The sequence below is a fragment of the Anguilla rostrata genome, chromosome 6 (genome assembly GCF_018555375.3).
Source record: "Anguilla rostrata isolate EN2019 chromosome 6, ASM1855537v3, whole genome shotgun sequence".
Lineage (NCBI taxonomy): Eukaryota > Metazoa > Chordata > Actinopteri > Anguilliformes > Anguillidae > Anguilla > Anguilla rostrata.
The window spans coordinates 6,324,056-6,346,538 of NC_057938.1; the positions used below are offsets into that span (position 1 = coordinate 6,324,056).

Below are 22,483 nucleotides of genomic sequence, written 5' to 3' on the forward strand. Positions count from 1 at the left end.
TTTGGTTTGTTGATTACAACACACACGAGACCATTATAATAGCATTTTTTTTAAACAACATTGATCACACTAAGGCTTTTACAAATAAAAAGCACAACTGAAAATTAAACCTTTCAAAATAAGAATACAACCCCTGCACTTTCTGCTGTTATATAATTAAATGTTTTTTAACAATTGAAAATAACATGCTATGAAATCCAATCCCAATGAGTACATGCAGCCAACATATGCATGGAGAAGTGATTCATTCTACGGTTGAGAACAAATCTGGTCCACGCCAGTGCCAGCTGTGACCAGGAGTCCCACGGCGTGATTGGCCATTAGCCCCTGCCCATTAGCCGCCCTGCCTCATTGCTCACTACTGACTCCCTCTGGTCAGTCAAGTGCCTGCGGTCTGCTTCCATCAGCTGCACACCTGTGCATTCTCACAAGCACAGAAGCAGCGGCCACTCGTCTGTACGCTTCGCAGTGGGACAGCAGTGGTTTGGCTGAAATCTGTGCCCTTGCAACAAGCTACTACTGCTGAAAAATCCAAATAAGACCGACTGGGATTCACAGCTGATTCTAGCTGGCCATAGCTGGTCTGTGACTGATCAAAGCTGGTTAAAGCAGGTTAAGCTGGCAGAGAAAGCTGGTGGCCACACTGGTAGACTAGCTGATTATACAGGCTGCTCAGCTGATGAACAGCTGGTCGACCGGAAGTGTCAAAAACACAGCTTAAACCATCTTGACCAGGTTAGGTTGGATTAAGATGGAATGTTCAGCACAGTGGAAAGGCCCACAAGTTGCAACTGGGCATTCAAAATTGAGATTAGAAATTGGGGAAAGAAATAACAAACTACCAAGTGTCCTGATTTTTGAACAGCATTTTATATTTCAGTGAGGATTTGTCTTATACAGACATGCTGTCTTCAGTTTCAGTCTGTATTCGATACGCTAGGTATGTCTCATGGCCTCGCGTGCAGAAGTAATTATCACGGATTTGGTTACATTTTCATCTTTATTGTGGTTCAGTGCTTTTTGGTTTGTTGTGAAAAATAATCAGCCCGACAGCAATTCAAATTATTTCACTGAAATATGCAATCGTGTTAGTGTGTGTATTTTGTAATCTTGTCATTTATGTTTCAATACCCTCCTGGGAAAGTATCTTGCTTTTTAAGCAAAATGTTCAACAGTGCCTTTTATTTTCAGAATACATATAGAAAATACTAGATATTGCATATTTCCTTTCAACCATTTTGTGTGATTACCAAGCTTAGCAATTGACGAGCTCTTTAACCACTATTTATGACCACCATTTTAGATATACTTACATCAGATCTCATTCTTGGTCACTCTTGTGGACTCTCTCAGTGGATGCTGGTTTTCTTTTCCGTCAAAACCGCCAGCTCTGAATTGTAATGACCTGTTAATTGACAATAATTAGATTCATATTGCTTAACGGTTTCCAATGTGGAGTGCCAATCTTGTTAATGCTACAACATTCACCAAAAGTCCCACTGTCAACTCAGGAGAGCGCAGACAAACATGTATTCTCCCAAAGCAAGTGTCAGCCACTGAATCTGTATTTAAGTTTTTAAGTCCAGCTCGCACAGACATGAGTCAACCACATATGCACCAGAGCAAAGGAACTTATGCACACCTGACGAACAAGTGGGAATCGCTGGGGCACGACGAGACATTGTCATTCAAACCCAGCTGAAACCCTCCCATCCCTGGGAGACACCAGAGGCTACTGCGCATCACCCAGGCCAGCCGGCCAGAGCTGGTACTGGTACGGCACAGCACCCCACCCCTGGACTTGTAATCAGTCAGATAAATCTAATGCTTTAATTTTCTGTAAATTGCTGTATGGCAAATGATTCCACTAGAAATCAGTCACCTTTTTTAATTAAGTGAATAATAGACTGGCAGGCGAAATCAGTGGTGTATTAAGTGGTGAAAGAGTGGATACTTGGTCACTGAAACTAAGTTACTTGTGAAAAGGAAGAGCTCCGAGACAAAGCAAATGGGATAAAGCCAAACCTACATTGTGTACACGAGGTCAAGGGAAAATATGGTAGAAGTTAAATGCATGTTTCCATCAACTTTAATTCGTCAAGAGATTGGCTGAAGCAAAAACGAGCACGCATAGGGGACGAATTCTGAGAATGCCTTACCTATATTCGCCAAGATCCTATGCTTTAAAAAAGTGTAATATTTTACCGTCCTTTAGGGGGCAGCAAGGAATTCAGATATTGCGATTGCAATTGCGACCAAACGATAATAAGCATCTGGGGATTAACACTTGATTATCACATTTATCAGATGACATATGCAAGACAAATGTTAATTTGAATTGGGCTCATATCAAGAATAAATGTAATGTAAATATAAAACTTAGCGGCAGATCATCCAGGACTAAATTCACAACAAAAATGAGGAGAGAAAATCATTTCAATGCCTCCCATATGTGCGGTCTGGTAGTTAGCAACGCTATGATCCATGTACGACGTTAGTGATGATTTCTATCGCTGCTCTGACCAGCCAGCATAGCGGCATAGACTTTCGGTCATGATTAGAAACACACCCGGGATAAATGCCCGTTTGATTTAATCTCCAAGAATGTGTTGGCTGCTCGTTGATTACGAATGCAAATTAAATTAGTAAGCACAAATCCACTGACGGGAGAGGTGTATTAACTGCATTTGCTTGCATTTATGCAGTACTGCATGCTTGTCACCCGGGACCAGCCCCTCCCCAACTCATTTCACAATAATAAAAGACCTAGTAAAAACTGGGCTGTGGCCAAGAACAGGGAGACTATTATAATAATAAAATCACAAGTTTTGTAGCTTGAGGCTAAGGGTGGACAAAAGGCACAGTAAATGCACTTTGTTTTAAAATAAAATAAAAACAAAACTGAAAAAATACATTTGAATAAAAATGTACCCATGAAAAATGTACTTACAAATTGCATATTATAATTTGTAAATTGAAAGTAAAATATTAAAAGATTAAATATACTGAACAGAAATAATTATTTAAATAGCAAAAAGCTGTATTGTATTTACCCCTTCCTTCACAAAAGGGTGACAGTTATTCTTGAAACATTCTGTCAACATAGCAACTAATGATCAAAACCCTGAAAAAGAAAATCACTTCAAAGCATTTTATAACTGGGGGTCAAATCTCAACCTTGCACGTCCCTACTGTGACCAGGAGGTGCATAAATGTCCTCACTATTTCACATTGTAGTAATTCCTCTGTCCATCAGGCATCTACTTGCCTGCCTTAATAAATTCTCCTGTCCTTCGGTATAGTAACTCTGGAGCTCACTTGGTGGACTATTACTCCACAGTAAACAGAAACAGAGGACCCCATGCTTCTCATTAGCATATACTAAAGTGTATATGGACCCCATATGGATGTTACAGTGACAGAAAGAAAAAGAGGTGATATTATGTTTTTTTTTCTTTCCCCAAATAAATTTGGATGAACACATCCAATTCCCACCTCAATTTGGAACTGACATTTTTCTGCAACCATATAGCCACATACATGCGCAAACTTTGCTGCCAATTCGAAAGAGTGTAGATTTCCACAGTTCTCCTCATGTGGTGTCGCCAGGTGCTTCTTTTCACAGCACGGATTACAGTTAGCCAGCATAGAGTGGAGTCGGTGGAACACCTTTGATATGCTGTGACTTCAATGCTATCTAGCGACCCCTGCTAGATTGACCAGCAGGGGTCGCTAGATAGCATGCATGCGGAACCCTGTCCAACTGAACCCTTCCATTCCCTGGGCAACACATTTGCCAATTGCGTGTCGCCTCTATGGAGCTGCCAACCACAATCAGCACTGTACAGTTAGGATTTGACCAAGGCTGTGGATATTAAGTATTTAAAACAAATATGTCTGCATTATTATTAAAATAATAATAATAATTCAACAAAATGTCTATGCTTAAATGTTTTCTGAAGATGATTAAAAAGGAGAGCACTGAGTATAGTTTCAAGGAATCACATTTAAATGTCATTATATGTTCTGTTGCTAAAAGGGTAATAATCATTTTTTAAAGACTAAATTAAATTAGGTATTATGAACCACTCAAAGCAATTTTGGTTAGCTTTCCTGAAAGCAGGAATACTATGGGAGGGACTATTGTCTAAAGCTTTTACAAGAGATGAACCCTTAGAGACAGTTCCAATAATTACTATTTAATTATATAATTATCTATATTATATAACGAACACTTAATTTTTTTGTGGTTAAGTGCGGCATGGGATGATGGCAAAATGGCTCAATATTCATTTTTCTGAATATCTGCATGAAAATAGGATGCCAGTCAGAAGATGTCAAAGACTGTAGGCCTATTATTCCATTTTATTCTGCTTTGATATACAATTCAAGGTATGTACAGACAAAAATACTGAGACTGATTTTAATTTGTTTATGAGAGATAATGCACACAAGTTAATCAAGATTAAGATTGCTGCTGCAATGAGTATTGACAAGTGAATTTAAAGTAACAAATGTCACAACACAACCTCTTCTAAGGTTGTTCTCTCTCTCTCCATGTCTCTGCCTCTATTTATTTTTTCAGAATATATTTTAGTATTTAAAATATTTTTAAATACTAAAATATATTTAGTTACATACATATTTAACTGTAACTATCTATCCAGTATCCAGGCTACACATAGCTATTTATGTTTTTTAAATCTATACCATCTATAAATGACTTTCTTTTTTTTTTTTTAATCATTCAGGGTTTAAAAGCCACTAATTTTTACAACTGCTATAATTGCCTATGGGAAAGAAGGAGTGAATTGAACAGTTATGTGAAGTTTGCATCTGAAAAACCATCTGTTACGTTCCAGTTAAAACTTTATCTTGCTCCATAAACTCACAATGTTTTCACCTTTGTACAGAAATGAAAGTAACATCTCTATTTCAAATCTGGTGGATACACTGTGCTTACACAGTGAGAGCAAAATCTTTGCCACACTCACTCTGTTATTGTCCTATGTGTTCCTTTGTCTGGTGGATCTCTGTGGACTGGTCCCATGTTCTTCCTCATTTTTTGACAGGATAACTTGATTAAAAATGATTTCTTTTTTTAAAATATTTTTTTTACATCACACACAGCTGGAAACTCATTCTGTCTAACAAAACCCATCCCCCTGCTGGAAATACCGTATTGTCTCCAAGTGAAATCCTGCAATGAATCTCTGCAGATATTTCCAGCAGCATAGCTCTCTTCCATTGTCCTAAATGACAAGGAGAGACATAACAGCTCATTACAGACTTCAGTGAAGCAGCACATGTTGTGGCGATATTGAACATTTCTCCTCAGAAATCAGCAATTTACTCAAGTAGGCATATACTGCATGGATGGAATATTGATGAGTCCAATCAAGTAGATAGTTAACACCGCTGCTGTGGAGTATGTTAGTTCTGGTCTTCGATACTGTAGGTGGCTGAGAAAAGGTTCAGGAAACAATTAGCTGCACACTAGTATTATATCTGCTGCTCTATAATAGGGTTTTTCATTGTTTTGCAGAAATTCCAAGAGTGTCAACATGTGTAAACCCATTCGAAATTACAATTGGCTCACGCGCAACTAAAGAAAAACAATTAGATTGAATTACTTAGATTTACCGAATGACTGAACTACCTGTTAAAAACCCTAACCATGAAACCGACTACAATGTAGAACTGATGAGGAATGCTTCACATCCATAACACTTGGTAGCTTATGATGATTTTTTTCCAGCTTCAGATTTAGAGCAGCCTGTATAGCAATGTCAGATTGAAACCTGAAATCTCTTGTTGACGAACCATGAAACGAACAAGATTTTGCCGGCACTAAGAATAGCACACACTGTGTCTTCACTTATGTTTAACTAAACGATTAACAAAGAGCTGTACTGTTTTTCCACAGTTGTGGTTACACACACTCCAGACCATCAAACTGTATCAAGTGCCATATTACTTGGACAGTGGAAAACCGACACGGATTGGCAAGGGTCCTTCATGTACTGTCAGCACTGAAGTGCATCTGGCCAAAAAGTGCTTGATAACGAAGTCTCTATTGATTGAAGAAACAGCTGCAGTCTTGGATTTGTGATGAAACACGCCTTGTTTTGCGACACCCGGCCAACGCCAAACAAGACGCGCAGCACTCCGTTGAAGAGGAAGCTGCGTTTGGTGCCGCTTCTGCAGCCATTTAACCAAATCCCACGCAGTTTAGCGTTAGCATTCAAAAACAGGCCTCCCAAAACTCAGCCAGTCATTAATCTTCCGATTAAGTCTGCCGAGAAGACGTCGGTGTCAAGATGTACCCCAAATGCAATAGTGTAAGATTGATCACACTTCATATCAGCCCAGCCAACATCTCACGTCTGCTGTACGTCAGTGATAGGGAGTGAATTCAGAAAAGTTTTGTGCGATTGCTTCGCCGGTGAAAAGAGACGCAATCATGTTCCACAAAGCAGTGGGCAAACAATACGCATGCGTGCAGCTTTGCAGCACTATGTCATACTTGTTATTGGAACTGAATCCGAACCGTGAGAAACACGACAAAGAGCTGCAAGTGAATTGCTGCTTTCACGACATGCTGCGCACTGCGCAATGTTGCATTGTACCATTAGACTGAACTCTGTCAGCCGCACACAGGGAAACCCCACTACCAGCATGACGTCCTGTGAATGGCAAAACCACCAATGTTTTTTGCCAAACGTCAAAAAGCACCCCGCAGATGTGCCAATGCATTTTCGGTGGTCTCAGTTGTTCTCTGTCATATGGATGAGTGCAACGATATGACACTCATCAATATAACTTAATTTACACAAATTAAGGCTAATGTCATTACATGTACATTAGCGATAGTCATATACTATACGCAACCATTATATTCCCCACCCCAACAGCTTCCTTTCTATATATTTAAATGATGACGCCAGCTTCACTTACTTGCTCCTGTATGCCTTCATATCCCTCTAATAAGGGGCGCACTAGGGATTTTGGCCCTCACATCACATGGCCGGCCTGTATTAATGGTTAAATAACTAAACTAAAACAACCAAAAAAACTAGAAACTATATGGTTATGTGGTCAACAGCAAGCCCCGAGCATCACTTCCAAAATGAAGATACTCTACTAAGTATGTTGGTTAAAGATAGGTTATCTGTCTAGTGGAACTTTCTTTTGATAAAACTGTTTGCTAGGTTAATATAACATTTATTGATTATAAATGGGCCTCTGTGCCTTCTTGATGATAGGGCATTTTTTGTATTCCTGAAAGTAATGCTGATGTTCTCCACGAATGGACGTCACTCTGAATAAGATCATCTCCCAAGTGACGGTAATGTAATTTCTATCTTCCCCTTTGGTTGCAGTTCTGTGCAGAGCAGTGAAACAGACAGGAGCAGGGAGACACTGATGCCGACCGCCTGGGTGAGATTTCAAGATTCACTGAGGACAGAGATGGAAGAACAGAGGTTTAAATTTTGCAGCCAGTCATTTAAAAAAAAAAGGCCTCACACTGTACATCAGAGTTGAGCAATTCCAGTCAGAGAGGGCCAGTGTGTGTGTGTGCTGGTTTTTGCGTCCACCAATTCCATGCCTAATGAGCTAATTGGCTATATACAGCAATACTGGTTTACTCAAAGATCACAGTAAAACATTTCACAGAGAGACACAAGAACAGTCTTTGGCTGTCATTCAGGTGCTAATTAAGAAAATGTAGCCAAAATGTCAGACGGCATAAATGTTAGGGCTAATTATAAATAATTAGGGCCAGAAGCTGGCACAAAAACCAGAAACAGATACGGCCCTCATTGTCCACCTCGGTTGCACATGCTAAAAACATTAAGCCTAAAATCAAAACCTCCAGCTAGCCTTGTGGAAATTCACAAACATGTTTTTTTTTAGTTCCATCTTCCTAGAGCCCTTCAGCCCACTGTGAAATTTCCCCGCTGACGCATATACCTTTGGCAGCACTTCCTCGATTTCTGGAGAAGCTATAGAAAGACCAGGCCCCACACTTACTAACGGTCATTCACTTAACTGGTCATATACTTAAGTCTACTTGACAAATATTCAGATTTGATTTATGCAGTCAATTACAATGAACACTGAAGCACATTCATTTTGAGGCAGTGGCCATAATAAAGTACAAGGGAACATACTGATTTTTAGTTGATATATAGCGCCATCTAGTGAGCGTAACCGTTTAATGCAGAGGACAACCTTTCGGCCTCCTATGTTATTTGGTATTATAAAAAAGTGTGTTTAAAAAAACAACAACAAAAAAGAAATGTAAAACACGAAGTCCAAAGGACAGGTAGAGTACAGAGATTTTATTTCTCACCAGGATTTGGACAAATTAAGAAGTCGACAGAAGAGAACCCACTTTTACACACTCCTGAAAGAACAGATTCACCACAACAACGTTTCACACACAGTCACTGAAACAGGAGCATGGTGGTCTAGGTCTTCTCTCCACGATCATCAATGAACCTCTACACAGATGGCAATTTAGGAATGTACCAATACAAGAAAAAAGCACAAAAATATATCACAATACAGTGTAATAGTGACAAATAGGGCGGTATTCAAACATACATCACCTGCGGCAGATTGGTTACGGCTGTGATTACAGTCTAACTGGATGTTACTGACAATGAACTATGTTCTGCTATTTGGGATGTTGCAGCAAATACTAGCAAGATGAAGTGTGCACTTATTACAATATCTGGGTCACCCTCAAAATAAGACTGCAGGAAACGTTTTTGGATTCTAATGAGCTGTATGGACTGTGGCTTGTTTGCACTGAGCACATTCACTACAGATCAGGTATAACTACAATAAAACCATTTCTAGAACTGTATGAAATAAATATCAGCAATTAAACAGTAAACTGTCTTATCTCGTTTTTACAATTAATTAAGCCGCCGGAAAGCATTCAAGTTTAATTAGCATTATTTTTCTATGGCCACTCAAATGAGTACAATTACACCCACAAGTTAACAAAAAAGCCAAAAAGCCAACAGCAAACTCAGGCATGTACCCATGAGCCAGTATTTTGGATTGTACAGCTGAAGCTGATTAAAAGTTTTTATTTTTTTTTTAAAGAAAAAAGATGGAAATATCAGATCAGAATTTTACAGAAATAGCCAGCCTTTGCTGCATGCAGTCTCAACCAATGAGTAAACATTTGAGCATCAAATATGACCGAGTTCATGAGTCCTTCAAGCAGACATTAATTACAGTCAGACTGCTTTCGTGCCAACTACGCGTGGAGAGGTACGAACCGGAAGTGTTAAAACCCGATTTAACAACCGTGTGGTGCAGTGTAAACCCAGGGCCTGTTGATCTAAATCCAGGGCCATACGACCTGTGCTCCTGAAAAGAGTACCAGGGATCATCAAATCTGGACCCTGAATCCAAATCCGGCCCTGGTTTTCTTTCCTCCCGGGTAATTAACTGAATGATTACCGCTACTGATTGGCCGGACTGTAATCACAGCCGGCCCTCGAAGGACCATGATCTGATGATCCCTGCGATACTCTCTCACCCACAGCGCTCAGCAAGGGTACTTCTGAAGGCAGAGTTAAGAGGTAACATCTCTCAAGACCGTAGCATTTTTCAAAAGCACAAAAAAAAGAAAAGAAACAAAAAAAAAAAAACAAAAAAAAAATCAATGACAAGCACGACCAGGGAACACGGAATAGTAAACACCCTCATGCTTCACAATTATAAGGACAGAAAAAAATCTCTTTATATATACCAGTATACAGATATATATATATACACACTCTATCTATCTATACTCCATTCTTTTTTAAGCATTCATAGCTGAAGACTGTTTATCATTGCTGACGTCCATGCCGGTAGGCAAAAAACATTTAACATTCGGCTAAAGCAAATGAGGTGCAACCATTAATATTTCATAGCAAACCCTAGACTGTTTGCCATTAATCTAAATTTCAAATATTGAGACTTTAATTTGCTGCGCTATGCAAATCAACGGTAATAAGCAGTTAAGCCAAATACTTAAACGTCTCCCTTTCACACTGAGTTATGTCGGTCTAATTCAAATCCCTGTGGGAATAAAGACCAGTAGAGAGAGGCGGAACCCCCACAGCGAAGGAAAGTGAGAAGACAGCGGTCACAGCTGTCCTGAAAGTCACGTCTAAAAGGACTTGCCTCAGGTTCTGCACGGCCATTAGCCACAATACTAGGGAACGGGTCAAATACTGTGAACATTTACGTCCAATTAGAAGAAAAACTGTTTCACAACACAACATTCAGTTTCATACACCACAAAGGTGTTTTACAGCCAGAACTACTGTAATCTGATTTCTTTCTTAAATCTGGATTTTCACCAGGCTATGCAATTAATAAATTAATAATAATGCAGTTGACTCCATTAAATTTGAGAGACTGGAGACTTTAAGGGGTTCCTTCGGGCCATTCCTTATTCACGAAACACCCACTGAAGTACTTATTCTGACAGCCTTTTAAACTTCATACACCAAGGAAGATTCATATGAACCCGCTTTGATTGTTCTTACTTGACGTAACCATAAAATGGTCCATTGCAGATGAGGGTGGTTTTCTTAAAGGAGTGTAGACTAGTGCCTGCTACCAAACAGTTTTATGATTATGCAGCACTGATGCTCAGATGTTGACAGCAGAAGCTCGACAAACCAGTCACTCTTCAGCTAATGAAGGGTTAAAAAAGGTGCGAGAAAAAAAAAAACATGGAAATAAATTACTAAATATATACACAATTGATCTTGTGAACAACGCGTTTCATCTTCTGTTGGTCGTGTGGAATTTTCATATCTCTCCCATTTTTACTTTTGAGGTCTACAAGAAAAGAAGAAAAATGACATTTTCAGTTGTGCGCTTTATATTAAAACAACAGGTATACCCCTCTTATATTTTATGCATGCCTTGTATTGACCTTCTGGGTGAAGTGTACTTTTGTGGAAGCTCTGATCACTATTGGCACTATGAACAAACTTGTTTCAAGAGAACAAAAAGGCCTGCTTCAATGCCAATGTGCTGCTTTACATTCCAGGAAAAAGGCTCTCTGGCGTCCACAGATCACATCAAATGACCGGGGAAGAAATGCACGCCCCTTGTGTTTTCACGGTTGGTCCCCTCATTGAAGTCAGGGACGCAAGCAGAATTAGGGTTTTTTTTTTTTTTTTTTTTTTAAGGGATAGCCTGTCCTGCTGTGGATTAGAACCATTTCATCTACAGCAGTGATGGCGATGAAAGCTCACAGAACTACAAACAGGCTCCGTTTGAAAACGGCAGAGAAGCACTCTGGTTCTTCGCCTTGTCGGAATACAAATTAACGGGGTAATCTCTCTCAGAAATCACAAAAAAATCCAATTCAAAAGCTGAGAATCTGGCAAAGGACCTTGGCATTGTTACAGATGGGGCAAATACGAGGTGGCCAAAGTCACAAAATAATGAACAAATGATTATCGAAGTGAATAAAATTAAATGGAATAATGGATCGATTATTTGACAACTGATTTGATAAGGCCAGCACCAAATTTAATTAAGTGCTGTCGATTTGATAACAGACCCAGAAGACTATTCGCTAATCATTTTGGACTTCAATTCACGCGCTTTTAATTCGACGCCTTGCATATCTTTCACCGCTTTAATCAATTCAGTGCACTGCATTTAAATTTGTTACCACTTCCCTCTTGCCTGAATACATCCAGCCAGTTGGAATAAAGCAGTCTACTATTTACTTGTAACTCCCAAGCTGACTTCACACTTAAGATGTAATGTTTTCCCATCAGTTTTTTAGACACAAGCTATATTAAATGTACAATGAATAACAAACAGGTACCCATGAGCCAAGCTTCATGTTTTGTATAATGCTGCAAGTTACACGTATCAAAATAATTACCTGGCTGGACAATTACTGTCAATCTACCCAGCTAGCTACTTGGCAAACGTGAAAATGAAATTCTTCCCAATTATTTATTCAGATCATTAAAAATGTTATCCAAACATGGTGGTTAAACCAATGGGGTGCATGCAAATGGAATTCACATAACATTTTAGGCATTTTTAAGCTTACCCAGAGCAACTTGCACATCTTACTTTTGCAAATATAACCTCTTTATAGAGCGGCATGTTTACTGAAGCTCTTCGGTTTTAAGTGTCTTGCCCAAGGGTACACCAGCAATGTTCCACCTGGGCAGTTACACGCCCAGGTTCCTGGCCACTATGCTACACTGCCAACTGCAAAGGCTTCCTCTCACCTTGCCTCGATAGTCTTCCTGGCAACGATTTTGGACAATTACCTGCAGGATGGCAACAATGACCCCAAAGAGCCCGATGGCGCTTCCGAAGATCTCCACGATGAGGATCTTGACGAAGAGGCTGGCGTTCTGGGCGTCGGCCAGGGCGGCGCCACTGCCCACGATGCCCACGCAGATGCCGCAGAAGAGGTTGGAGAAGCCCACGGTAAGCCCCGCGCCAAACATGGAGTAGCCTGCCCGGGAGAAACCACGAACCGAACGTCACCGGAGCCCCCAGGGAGCACGCCGCGTTTCAACACCACGCGCTGCGCATCACGCGTGAGAAAAACCTCTAAACTCTGAACCATCGCAGCATTTTAAAGCCCTTCACACATCCACAGAAAGACACATAGCCAAGGATTCAAGCCTGGATATTCACAGAATGTTCATTTCAGATGAATGAACAGTGAGACACCAGTTAGGTGCTGGCAAGCGGGGGTAAAATACCTACAGTATACCGGTAGAATGGGCATTGCCATGAAGAAGACTGGCCAAAACACAAAGAATTTATTCTGCATTTAATTTGTTCATTGTGCAGCTACTATTCGACAGTATGCCACTTTAATCACTATTTTAATCAATGACACATTCTGTTCTGAGTACAGTGCAGGTGCAATGGCTTTTTTGAAAATGCCTGCTTGGAGGTGCATTCAATTCAGTGTCCAACCCCGTCCACACCTAGCACCCATCCTATCTCACAGGAGGTTTAGTACTGGCTACGCCGTGTAACTTGAGCATTTGAATTTCTAACGATTGTGTCACATGTCACAATACCACATGGCTTTTTCCAGTCACAACTCCCCACCCCCACAACAAAAAAAACTCACTTCCTTGATCATCAATACTTCCCCTTCTTGTGATTAAAAACACCATAAGCCATCACAGCATCGACATTCGATTCGGCTGTAACTTTAAACACCACTTCCCCAAATCATACCTCATGCAATTTATGAATTCCCAGTACTGCCTTAATTGTTTTACCGGACGTGAAAAGATTAACTGAACAGAACATTTTTTTATTGTCTAGGTGGAGAAATCCCTTTTTACTCTTTGGTATGATCTGTGAAAACTGCTAAAATTACTAATTTTTTATTTAATTAATTTTTTAAAGTGTAAATATAAATGTAAGTAATAAGTGTAAATATATCAGCCAGACCAACATTGAGTCAATAGATAAAATGTTAGAAATGGGGAAAAACCCATCCGTCAGACATGGACTCCAAAATATTGCCAATATGAGTTCAGCAGAAAAATAAACATTCCATAGCATGGTGAACAAGACATATGAACTTCATTGCACACAAGCTATTTCTTAAGTGGTGGTGAGGACTGATCTTTGTACCTGCTTGATAGTTTTTCGCCCCAATGGTTTCTGGAGTGGTTCCGCTGAAGGTCTGAGAGAGAAGTGCATACAACAGTCAAATCAAATCAATTTAATTCAAAGACTCTTTACTGAGTAACAGAAAGACAACTGGGCAAATGCCAGGCCTGAACACCCAAAAAGCAAACAAGTGAGGAAAAAACTGCCCAGTGGGGAAAAAAAAAACTCGCCAATGGGAAGAAATCTGAGGAAGAATCTGACTATAGAGGGGGAGCCCATCCTCCACAGGCCAGCCTGGCGTAAAGCAGACGTAGAATAGATGTCACAGAAAAGTAATAAGGAATATATCACACAAACTGTGTCATTAAAACCAGATGGGAAGTTGTAGTCTCAGAGTGTGGGTCAATAAAGTTGAGGGAATTAGATGAGAAGGACTTGTATGCACCTAGAAGTTCTGCTCTCATAATACGTACCTCAGCCATGTTACTTATGACGATAGCCATTATGATCCCATAGATAGCGACAGCTTCACAGAAAATGATACTGGGAACAAATAAGAAAAACACAAAGTCATTGAAAATAGAAAACTATGCAGGTTACGCTGCACACTGAAAAATACCTTCAGAATTACTGAAGAAAACGGCGTGTATGTGTGCAAGGGAATGAGTGCACATCGCATGACGTACAAATTATATGCATATTCACAGTATAATTGCTTAATTATTCAGGAGCATGACACAGAAAACATGGAGTCGGTAAAAAACGCGACGGCACAACCATAAGTACCTGACCAAATTCTTTGTTTTGATCCTAGGAGCTTTAACACCTCCCCCAATGATGCTGGAGCCTGTGATGTAAATGCCCCTGGAAGGGAAAGCATATGTTACAAGGCCTGTCCATACATACAGCTGACACATCCTAAGAAAACACCATTTCAGGTAATAACAAAAACATTCATCAGCGTTACACATTTGCTGAATCCTACTGCTGTAAGTACAGTAACTGCATCGTTGCTGGCTCACAGATAAACCAGAAACAGAAGTAAATCATCTCTGCAGTGCCAGAATTGAGCGTGATCATGCGTCACGAAGACTGGGAAATTTGAGTTGGAAACATCTGGACATTATCACCCACAAGTTCCTCTTTAAACAAGAACTTGGTACAGTACAGCTAAATTGGATTAACAAGCTGCACAATTATATTCCCATTTTCAATGTGAATGAAACCAGGTCAATGGCATAAGCAAGGATATGTAGGAATGCTTGCATTGTTTTTGTCTGAGGCACCTCTTCTACCTAGAGGTTTGAGCACAGGGGGTATCTCTGAAGCCAACCCTCTCAGAGCTGGAGAGAAGAGGAAGATGAGCTGTGCTCTCCTACCATGCAGCTCCGACCACAGAGAGGGATATGGCCAGGCCTATTCCAAGGTTAGCCCACATGAACGGTGAGGTCTCCGTCAGAAACCTGAGTAACACAACATGATTGGCACGTGAAACTTACTAACTGAACAGGGTTTACTAGGCACACACAAAGAGTCCTTACACAGCAATTCTACGTATGAAAGGTTATTGATTCATGCCATACACATATATGACATAATGTTTGCAGCGATTATAATTAGATATGACGTGTGAACACGTTCAAAATTCCATTGCTTAAAATCGAAAAGCCATAGTGCACTCACCATGCTACGTCGAACCGAAATCCGAGGTCAAATATAGTGTAACAAATGCCTAAAAAGAAGCATCAAACAAATGTGTTACAATCAGCATAGTTTAAACAATCAACATTTCTTCTATAAAACAAACAACCTTTTTTGAACCCATACGTTAATTTACAACTGCTGTACTGTAAAAGCCAAAGGTTCGGTAGGTACGCTCTGTGAGAACTATGTCAACACCAGAATCTGAAACACTCTCAGGGGAATTAATTTAACCACTCAACGTTACTTTTATTTGCACATACTTTGAACAAAGCCGATCTGGGACATCTAACAGCCAACCTGCAACGTTATATTCTCAGAAAAACAAGCTGCTAAAAGGCAGACTATCATGTCGAAAATTGCATTCACACGCTCCAGCAATATCGAACAGCGCGGGCACTGGAATTTTGCAGTAGAACGACAAAGCCTTTGGATGATTATGTGATGGGCCCTGCAAACTTGTAGACTGCTTTCAGTTCTGCAAATCGTTACAACACTTCATTTTTAGATTCACCCTGTGATTTATTAGAGATTGTTGGTGTGGTATTACTCGGCGGTATTTAATGTGTCAATTTGATAGAAGAAGCTATAGTAATCAGTAATTAGCCTATATCGTACAAAGGGGCAGAGGGTATCATAATTGTTCATTTACACATCCATGCAAAATATAACAAGGCCCAAAATTGGCTAGTTTCCGCCAGACAACTAGCTAGGCTATCGTACTCCAACGTACAGTTAATTCGCAGTCCATTACTGAGTTTGTTTGACGAGTAAGTCAGCTAGTTAATTTTACTTTATCACTCTATTTTAACATTAGCTTGCTAGCATGCGTTAACTAGACTATATGCTACATGGCATTAAAAAGCATTAGCTGCAGTGCTGGCTAAAAACACATTAATCTACCGCTAGTTGTCGACTCTTTCAAGACGTAGCAATCCAACCAGCGAGTAAGAGCTATATGTCGTCAATATTAACCTTACAGCTTAGAGATAGCTACGACAAAAAACGAATTCGACTCAAATATGAATGAGTTAGGCTACAGCAAGCATTACACCTACAGTTAGCTCGTTAGCTAGCTAACTAACGTCAGCTACTGTGGTTGCAAAAGCAAGAACACGTTGAGCGGACAACCATAACACGGTATCAAACACCGATATGAGATATTATGCATCGTGTATCGCTATGCCCCCTCTTCTGAATTAACACCACAATTGGATAACGTTAACAAAATGATTTTTTACCGACGATGAGGATGGTACTCCAGAAGGCCAAAGTGACCCCAGTGTAGAGAATGGCGTGTCCGTTCATGATGCTTTCACACTTCCAAAACACGTAAAATGGTAAAATGTATTTTAGTATCAAAATTCCACGTTTAATCCTCTCATCTAACTAAATCTACCTAGAGAAATCCCATAAAAACTGGTTGATATGTTTTCAGGCTGCAGCGCTGGAAACTGTAGGGGAAAGCCTCGATTCCGTGAGCGGAACAGGAGTCAGCAGCTGATCATGTGACGAAGCGCTGAACACACGTGACTAAACGATGAACGTCATCTGTCAAAGAGAGCCTGAGTTTTGTAGCCCAGTGGAATTTAGAATTATGCGTTAAAAACTGAATCAGTTCCGTCAAAGTAACCTTAATCAAAAACGATTCTCTTTTAATTTCTTTTCTGCTTGTTTAAGAATCAAGCATGTTTGAACATATTATTGTGTAACATGTAGAGAAACACAAATAGGTAGCCTATGGTATGGTAGAATAGTTGTTAAATTAATTTAAACATTAACCAGTAACACTGAGCAGAAATGATGAGTGTAATTTCCAGGCAAGCCCCACCAAGTTCCCTTACATTGCAATCAGAGGTGTGGATTCAATCTGTACGTCCAATACACCACAGTCAAAAGCAGCACATATGTGTTCTGTTCTTTTGCCAGGATTCTTCAGACTGGACAGCCCTCATTATGAACCCTATCTGATTAATTCAGGTCAAAATCTCTTGTGTCACACATTAGTTTTCTCCCCTACAATAACTTGCCACTTTCCTTTGCAATACAATTGCAGTATTTTTGGCGTTGTAAATTATTGGGAAACTGGGTTACTAACTATAGCTCTCAGAACTGTTGTCACTGAGGAATTTAGCACTTAAATTTTCTGGGTGATGTCAATTGTTAATCCGCAAAAGGTTTTCTATGTTAAGTCCATCCGATATAATGTGTGTATCTGCGCATCTGTCCCAAAATATATAATTTCACTTTCTGAGATCTTGATTTTTTTTTTTCTTTCTTGTTTTTCATGAATATGTGATGTCTGGAACTGTCAATAGAGCTATAGGACTCGCCCAGCTTTTCATTATTTTGCATTACACTGTATGTCTTTTTGTTTGGTGGTAACACTGCCTTTTAATTATGTTTTTTGGTTTGTGCAGTAACTTTTGCATTTGGGACAGTAGTTACTGCATATCTGATTACTATCTGAAAACAATTTAACACACAAGCTCACACAAAATTGAATTAAACAACTTGCTGAGGAAACTCCTCTAATTCGTTCATATATCTAATTATGTACACTGTGGCATGTAGTCATATTTAAATAGTCAGACACTTATTGCATTTTCTGTAAAATGACCTTGAAAAATGGCTAACAGAATTTATCTAAAAAGTGTCTGTATTTTGACTGACATTAGAATATAAATTCATTGTATATTTCAATGCGAAGATCTCTTCATAATAAGAACACAACCCAGATGTTGTTTTGATCAGTATAGAAGCAGATGTCTGCTCAGCTGAGGTAGCAAGGCGTAAAGTAATATACAACTTTTTCTATTATAGACTGAAAATTATGAAGTAGATTTTGTGGATATTCAGTCTACACAAAAAAAAGTTGATATTGCATTCAAAGGGAGAACACTACCACCTGCTGGTGTCTAACCTCACTGCCCCCCTTAGCCCTTATTAGCTGGGCCCTTATCCTTATTTAAACTGGCGTGGGGAATTTTGCATTGAGCTAAAATTGATGCATATGCATGCTTGGGGAAACACCATTTTGTATTTGTTTACATTTGTGTAAAAATGAGATGGTTTTCAGGTGCTGGAGACTACAGCCAAAACATTTCTGCAACATTACAGCTTGCTTAAATCCTCTAGAGCAGTGGTGTCAAACTGTGCCATGGAGGGCCGTGTGTATGCAGGTTTTCATTCCGCCTCAGATCTTGATTATAAAATTTAGTTAAATATTTGCTGAATTAGGGATGCAGGTTTGTGCACAATGTGACCGACGTCTACGGTGACCACCATTGTCTAAATAAAATTTCTATATTCTGTGCTTCATGCAGTAAGATATGGCTGAATTAGTAATGACCAATAAGGCAGCATTAATGTGGAATGAACCACATACACGGCCTCCATGGCACAAGTTTGACACCACTGCTCTACAGCATGGCTGGCATGTTCCTTTACTGGGGCATTTGTTTAATGTTTATTTGATAGGGACAGATATTTAAACACAGATTATTCAACACAGGGAGCACAAATCACTGTCTAGAAATCACAAGCCATTCATTCTGGCATTTACACTTCCTCAGTGAAAAGAATCAATAGCACATACCACAGACTTATGATCATGGTCTGATGCATTGATTCCTCTCAGATCAGATGGGAATACAAGTGTTAAAAGGCCTACATAGTATTTAATGGAAATGACAGAACCGGGTGAGAGACCAGGGCGCGGGGCTTCACTGTACAGTAAACACATTAGACCGTGTAGCCAGTATAAAGCACACTACAGACAGGGCTTTTGAGTGTTTGCGCCACATAAATGTTGTACATTACCACTGGCTGCAAGGTCCATCCACCCAAGTCCATGTCCATCCTCATCCTTTTATATCCGCTGTACTGGACATGGGCCACAGCTTAAGCCAGTACTACAGCAAGCTGATACAGGGTCAATACAGGATCCTTACAGGGTCCTCCTGACTGGTTGACTTAACAGGGTGTTCGGGATCAAATTTTAGATCACAGGACCTGCCTGCCGAGATTTTGAAGACTCAGGATCAGCCTGCTTCAGAGGAGAGCACACTCTTGTCTGCACTCACCTGGATCAATAGCAATATATATATCAATATATATATATATATATAGCCCTGTTAGAAGTACGGTAAAACCTACTTGAGTATATTAGATAAGTCAGCAGTAGTTCCCCAACAAACTCAGCTTCTGTGTTTGCACTCAGGATTTACATTTCAGAGGCGGTTCCTTTTGTCTTCCAATGCACCAACAATACACAAGTATAACATGCACAACATATCTCTTTGCATTCTCAACAGCAATGAACCATTTTCATTCAAAAAAGGAACAGAACAATGATGTACAGCCATAACCCCACACACATAAAAATAATCCATGAGAATGGTAAAAAACTGAATGATGATTTTATTTTTTATTTAAAAAAAAAAAAAAAGGTTTAAGTAGAGCCAACCAGTTTAATTTTGAGTTAGTGATGCCAAGTGTCTCTTTTTCAGTCCTTCAGCCAAGGGAATTCTATGCTGACCACCCACTGTTTGAGCTGACAACATAATATGGTGATACCAGCAGCCTGTAAAAAAATGCAAGATTTTTTTCATTTGACTCAGTATATCATGCAGCATGTACATACCATACCATGTACACTACTGGAGTTGAATGTACATTTACTGTGAACAGTAGCCTACTTCTGTGTTACTGTTTGATTTGCAAAAGAAAAATAGTCCTGAAAAGGTCATTCATAGAGTGCAACATTTATAAGAAATTTTACACTGAGACTAGTGAAGGCATTGATTCATAGTACATTCAGCATCCGGATTAAAAATTGCATTGACGACAAATTCTTAATAAGAATTCAAGCTCTTTCTGTGAAGTCTATACCGATTCTGAGACAGAAAATGTACACATGGAGGCGATTCTTAATTTTAAGAAAAAAAACATAAATTAAGCAATACATCATATTACCTGAAATGCGGCATTGCTAAACCGAATTTAGGTTATATGGATTGATTAAACTGGCCTTCAAAGAGAAATAATTGGTACTTCAGTCATGAAGGACAAAGGTGAAATAAAAATCAAATTATTTTGTAGGATCCTGTTTATCCTCAAACTTCAATAGGCCTAGTATTTGAAATAAATATCACATAGACTCAGTCTACAGATGGGAAGGCTACGCTAGTTTATGGGAAATGTGAATGCAATTATATAGCAATCAATCAATCTATAGTAGTAGCCAATCTTGCAAGCTAGTTACTATGGTCGCTATTAGAAGCAGGTAAAAAATACTTGTAAACTTCTGATGTAACTTCTTGTAAACTGTAAGTTTCTGGTCAAAAACAGTAGTAATCTGTAGCTTGCCCCTATGTATCGATGGAACGATTACTGGCAACAAAAGCGCGACTTCATCCAACATCGAGTACACCGCATAAAACAGGAACAGCAACACTTTAAAAATGTTTTTCATTTTAAGTGGGCACATGTACAAACATTATTACGCTGTATAGCTGAAACCATATTCGGAGTCCATCCTACCTCGCCAGCTATAGGCTAAATTTGATCGATATGATTCCCCATAATAATAGGGCACCAATAGTCCTAGCTGTTGCTATTATAGGTCTCCAAACCAGTGTGTTGCATCAATAAATTCGGGACGCCTTTTGGTTCAGAGTGCATGAAAGATGTTTTCTCTCGATGAGTACCGTTCTGTAAAATACCGCGTTTTTCTAAAGTGGATTTATTTCTTTCAGTCTCCCGTCGAACTGGTTTAATTTCAAAAGCATTAGCAGGCAGTTTCTGGGCCACGCTGATGGACATCTCGGTCTGAACGCTTTTATGTACAACAGGTCGCTGCCCGGGTCTTTGACCAATAGCCGGAAGGGACAGCTGTTCTCTTTGTGCTTTCTTGTCCTCCCAAAGTTTCAGCAAGCGACGCTGGTTGTTGGTCATTTCCTTCAGGTTCTGCTGTAGGGATTCTACCTGTTCTTCCAGAAGAGTTTTGGAAGTTACTGTGTTGGCCAGCTCCGATGTAAGTTCATCAATCGTCCGACTCAACTTCCCCGCTCTTTCTACCATTGAGATGTACTGACGCTCTTTTTCGTGCAGGTCGTTGATAATATCCCTGGTGGTTTTCCCTTGGAACTTTGGACTCGATTCCAAACCCAGATCAGCCCTTAGCGTTTTCACGGTTTTACGCAGCTCCTTGTTGTCCAGTGACATATTTTTCATTTTTTGTTTAAGCCCCTCGGTTGACCTTATCCTGGACTCGTATTGCCTCAGCTTGTCCCTCATCGTATTCTCTCTGTGTATCGCATCGTCTCTCTCCTTTTTACATTTTTCCAGAAGCTTTGATGTCTCATATTTCGTCACCTTTTCCACTTTTGTGGTGGACGCAGCCATCGTAATACCAAGAGCCCAATAACGGTTCAAATTCACAAAGACATGACCTATAGTATGTTATCGGTTGGATTACTGTTAAACTTTCTTCCTGAATATTCGAAATCAAGCCATTATCAACTGAAGGATGGTCATAAGCGAGATTCGAAAAATTCAACGATTCCTTCTGTAATCCACAGGCAAGAATGTCCTTTACAAAATTTGCGCCACTGTTGTCCTGTAAAAGACTGGAGGATTGCCCTGCCCGAGTTCAGCATTTGGTTTTCTTTTACCTGGTTATCCGTTTGAGAGCCAAGCCCTTCTGTAACTCTAAGCTAAGGCTAGAATGACCATTAATTAGGGCAAACCAAACCATTGACACAGTTTCCAGACAGTGACACAGTTTTTCGATTTTGTTAATTAGAAACACTCTTTCAGAGCATTCACACTATGAACAGTAACTTTCCATTTGAAACCCACATCTAAATGTACAGAACATGCAAGGACAAAGAGGCTATATATAACAGTTTCCACTGGATTGGATGAGCCTGGCAAGAAACCCTGATACTGTAGATTGGATCTCGAGTGCGATACTGAATTTCTAATTGATTGACCTCTGGTATCAAAACGACCAAAAACATCCACAAACGAGCATGGTGCTCATCTGGTAACACTGTTGCGATGTGAATCCATGTTAATTACGTTCCTTTGCTTTAATATTTAAACCTTCAAATAGAGTAGTAGCTACACTGTC

The 22,483-nt window shown here is 39.7% G+C and overlaps 2 protein-coding genes across 2 annotated transcripts; both read right to left on the reverse strand.

The window, feature by feature from the left end:
* Nucleotides 1-8,330: 8,330 nt before the first annotated feature.
* atp6v0b (ATPase H+ transporting V0 subunit b) lies at nt 8,331-16,867 on the reverse strand. Its single transcript, XM_064341743.1, has 8 exons — nt 16,587-16,867; nt 15,328-15,376; nt 15,024-15,107; nt 14,431-14,508; nt 14,118-14,187; nt 13,666-13,717; nt 12,327-12,517; nt 8,331-10,860 (listed from the first exon to the last, which is right to left on the reverse strand). The coding sequence occupies exons 1-8, from the start codon at nt 16,651-16,653 to the stop codon at nt 10,831-10,833; spliced, it is 621 nt and encodes a 206-aa protein (XP_064197813.1). The 5' UTR covers nt 16,654-16,867; the 3' UTR covers nt 8,331-10,830.
* Nucleotides 16,868-19,771: 2,904 nt separating this feature from the next.
* Nucleotides 19,772-22,122, reverse strand: zgc:113691 (uncharacterized protein LOC503529 homolog). The gene has a single exon (XM_064341164.1). The coding sequence runs from the start codon at nt 21,751-21,753 to the stop codon at nt 20,953-20,955; it is 801 nt and encodes a 266-aa protein (XP_064197234.1). The 5' UTR covers nt 21,754-22,122; the 3' UTR covers nt 19,772-20,952.
* Between the last annotated feature and the right edge of the window lie 361 nt (nt 22,123-22,483).